This window comes from Atta cephalotes, assembly GCF_000143395.1.
Source record: "Atta cephalotes unplaced genomic scaffold scaffold00066, whole genome shotgun sequence".
Taxonomy (NCBI): domain Eukaryota; kingdom Metazoa; phylum Arthropoda; class Insecta; order Hymenoptera; family Formicidae; genus Atta; species Atta cephalotes.
The window spans coordinates 773,207-777,339 of record NW_012130130.1 but is presented as its reverse complement, the minus strand read 5'-3'; the positions used below and the strand labels follow the sequence as shown (position 1 = coordinate 777,339).

The following is a 4,133-nucleotide window of genomic DNA, read 5'->3' as shown; positions in this document are numbered from 1 at the left end:
TATATATATATATATATATATATATATATATATATATATATATATATTGTTAATAAACAAAGTATTGTGTTAATTTGCAATTTAATATGAAATATATTAATAATTTAATAAAATGGTTATATCTGAGTCAGTATTTTTATTTCACAAACATTTCTCAATATGAGCAAAAATTTATTTGCAACCTAAAGAATATACTTCTTTCATTATTACTAAGGAATGGAAGTAACTTGTTACTTATAATGAAGTTACAGTTACAAGTTACTTTTTTGTAACTTTAGTGGTAGTGCGTTATTTTTTTTATAACTGTATGGTAACTGTAAATGGTAACATAGTTACATTTTTTTTATAATGATAACGAATTTTACAGTTACTTTTTATCTTTGCACACGATTCGATTGGACACAAGCCACTCATAACACTTGAGACTAGAAAGCCTCGAGGCATCCGCTGTAATTAGGGCGTCGATTTTAAAAAAGTAACGAAAAGTTATTTTCTCAAATAATGATAACTGTAATCAGTACTTTTAAAAACCGATGATTAGTAATAATAACTGTCATTTTTCGACTCAGTAACGAGTAACTGTAATTTGTTACTTTTAAAAAGTAACTTTCCATTCCCTGATTATTATTCTATACTATAACACTATATAACTTTACTGTGAACGAAATATTTCTTTCATAGCTGCGACTAATTTCACGCACTTAAACAAATATTTCGTTCGTTCCAGCGAATATTTGCGTTGATACTAGTAAAAAATATTTCTCTTTTTAAAATATTCATGTCTCTTTATTAAATATTTCTTTCGTAGTCAGGACTCGTTCAATATATTTAAACAAATATTTCGTTCGTCTAACAAATATCTCCATTGATAATAATAAATCTCCTTATCTCTTACAAATATTTATTTTATTAAGCAAATACAACATCTTCAAACTAATAAATATGTTCCAAGAATCAAAAAAATAATTTTCTTGAAACAAGTAATATTTTTTCTTTTAAGTAAATTTTTTTCTCAGTGTATATATCAGAGTTACCCTAAGTACTTTTGCATAGAAGTAGCCGAAGCTGACAATGAGATATTTACATAAAACTTTAAAAAAAGGTTTTGTTAAAAAATAAAGGAAAACATTCTTAAAATTGTATCTCGGAAAGTGTTAGTCTTACAAGGATGAATAAAAATAATTTTGTAGGGAATTCAATAGTCCTCAATTTTCATTAGTAATATTTTCTTCGTAAAAGTTAGATCCGAGATTTTTATGAAAAAAGTGTGAAAAATCGATTTATTCTCAAGAGAGAGAGAGAGAGAAATATCCAAAAATACAATATTCTTTAAAAAATTCTGTCAGGGAAAATATTGATTATACGACCTTAAAAAGAAAACGAAATTTTATCAACTTTTTTTGATAATGATCTTTCGATAAAATAAGTATTTTCTTTTTATGAGATATTTTTGAAAAACTGCGTTTTTTATTTTTGAAGCTGGAAAGTTTTCCAAGTTCGCTGGAGGTCAGGATTTTTAATATGTTGTATAATATTGTACATCATTTCGAACAACTTCTCGCAAACAAATCTTTTATGACAATTTTATAAAAAGCAAAAAAAAATTTAATTTTTCTGATCTACATTTATTTGAAGATGCTTAATCTTTCTTGCTCCATCCAACCAATCAACTGATTATATTTTCTCTCCAAGAAAGTATAATTCCGCTTCATGTGGAAATATTTCCGGTATCAAGTTGGTAGATTATTATTAAGCATTCATTTCTTCATATAATCACATTGGTACTAAAAATGGTTAAAAGATTAGCCGAAACATATATATTTATTTTTGAAAAATTAGACATATGATTATATTTTAATCACATTTATATTTATTGCGCTCTTTTGACAGCTAATTTTCAATAGCCATTACTAGTTTGCCATTTTAAATTCTTTAGGATATATCTAAACAAACTTGCATAACCGCATAAACGTATGCAAAAACAAAATTATTCAATCACATCTTACGTGCGACTTTAAAAGAGAAATGCAATTGAATCATTTTTCTTATGTATATATTTATGCATCTATGCAAGTTTGTGTATATACCCTAAGTGTAATTAATTTGCATAGCTGATTTTCTCGAAATTTATTGTAAATTTAATTTTACGTTGTCAACACTTGCTTCTAGAAGGTTATAAATAATCATATCTAATCAATTCATGTGATTGAATTGCTTATAATTATATTGTAGTTTATTTTTAGTTTCAAACAATGTAATTAATGTATTTAACCAATAATAAATTAAATCAAATTTTAATCAAATTTAATACATTTCTTTTATTGTATTAAATTGTTTAGTTATATTTGTTATTTATTTAGTTAAATTAACAACATATTGAATTGGAGCATTAAAGGATCTATATGAATGATTAAAAATGACTCAAATAATTTGATAATAAATGGATATATAAATGAGTACATTATTAATAATGCAGGTGATCGTTTACGCTATAAAAGACTAAGCAACTCCTGAACATTCCCGAATTAATAATAATACAAAAAAATTTTTGTATAAAGTAGAATTTATATTTAATAATTTGAAATTATGAATTTATATTTAATAATTTATAATTTTGTTTTATATTAATTTAATATAACGAAAAATTATTTATTTTTGTATAAAGTAGAATTTATATTTAATAATTTGAAATTATGAATTTATATTTAATAATTTATAATTTTGTTTTATATTAATTTAATATAACGAAAAATTATTTATGTAATACACGACGAATTTACGGATCAGTTGTAATTCTCCGCGTTTTATCATGCATTGCAGCTAACAGAATTCTTGATAGTAACGTGGTGCTCAGTAACCGTGGCTCGATCAAAAACCGTAGAGAGCAATCAGGAAATGTTACTGAAAAAGGCTGCGGAACAGCTGGAACGATTAGAACCGTATCGAAGAGCTACGGATAATCGCGGCGAATCCAATCTTTCAAATGTGCCAGAAATATGGAAATCTTTGGTGGATCAGAATCAGTTAGAGGAGATAAAAGACAATGTGGATCAGAATGTGTCTTGGGAGATGTCCGAGATTCTACCCGAACAAATGGAGCCGAACTCATTAAAGCGAATCGATGACAAAAAATTAATAACTATCAGTGTTATTACCGATCCGAGATACGCCGAGTTGATGCAAAATAGGCTAAAAAGAGGTTACGATGTTGGATCCACCAGTCTTCTGACCAGCATAGCAGGCGGAGTGTTAACTGGAATCGCGAGTGCATCAAGTGGCTCTGCAGCAAAAGCATCAGCAGGTAGCAGCGAAACAGCGTATAAACCGGTATATGGTGCACCTACAGTGGAACATGCGGTAATCGATATTTTTATTCAAGCATTGATTGAGAGAAAAGTATTTATTACGTATTTATAATTGTATGATACAATAATTATAATTGTATAATACAATTACATATTATAATTATGATTAAGAGTTCCATTTTTATAGTTATTGTATACGCTATAATGTATGCTATATTTGCTATAATGTTATATATTTGCTATATATGCTATATTTGTTATGATGTTAGTAATAACACAGTACGATAAAAATCGAATTTTTTCCATCTATAAAAAAATTAAAGAGATTTTGAAAGATGTAAAAAAAATTTTCGTGAAGAATCATTTGGGCGGGTTTCACCCCAATTACTTAACTTGGCCGCGGTACTGACTAATTGTGTTTGCTGTTTAGTAGAATAATAGTAGTTTTAATTTTTCTTCAAAAATATTCTTATTGAAGGTCTTCTTAATCCAATCTAAGTAATGGCAATTTTAATTTTATATCAAATATTATTACTCTTCGAAAAAAATTAATGTATCAAATGAAAAATTAAAACCCAGATGCTATAATCTTAACTAATCAAGTTAAATTCTATCAAATTAAAAAGTAAAACACAAATGATATTTACTTGATGATTATTTACTTAATGATATGTATCATCTAATGATATGTATCATTCGTATAAAAGATTTGACATCAACAAAATTGGCGCCAAGTTAAATTCCATGTAATTCAGATTCCAAATTATATATTAGGTGTACAACTTTGCTTCCGCCGTTTTCCTATAGATGACTTTAGCGGTAAGTGGT

General features: G+C 26.7%; 1 protein-coding gene across 1 annotated transcript in view; it reads left to right on the top strand.

The window, feature by feature from the left end:
* Positions 1–2,895: 2,895 nt before the first annotated feature.
* The window catches only part of LOC105623871, a 22,509-nt gene continuing 21,271 nt past the window's right edge, over positions 2,896–4,133 (top strand). Inside the window, exon 1 of the mRNA XM_012205244.1 lies at positions 2,896–3,357. Coding sequence (XP_012060634.1) covers positions 2,896–3,357 — 462 coding nt within the window. The remainder of the gene's footprint in view (positions 3,358–4,133) is intronic.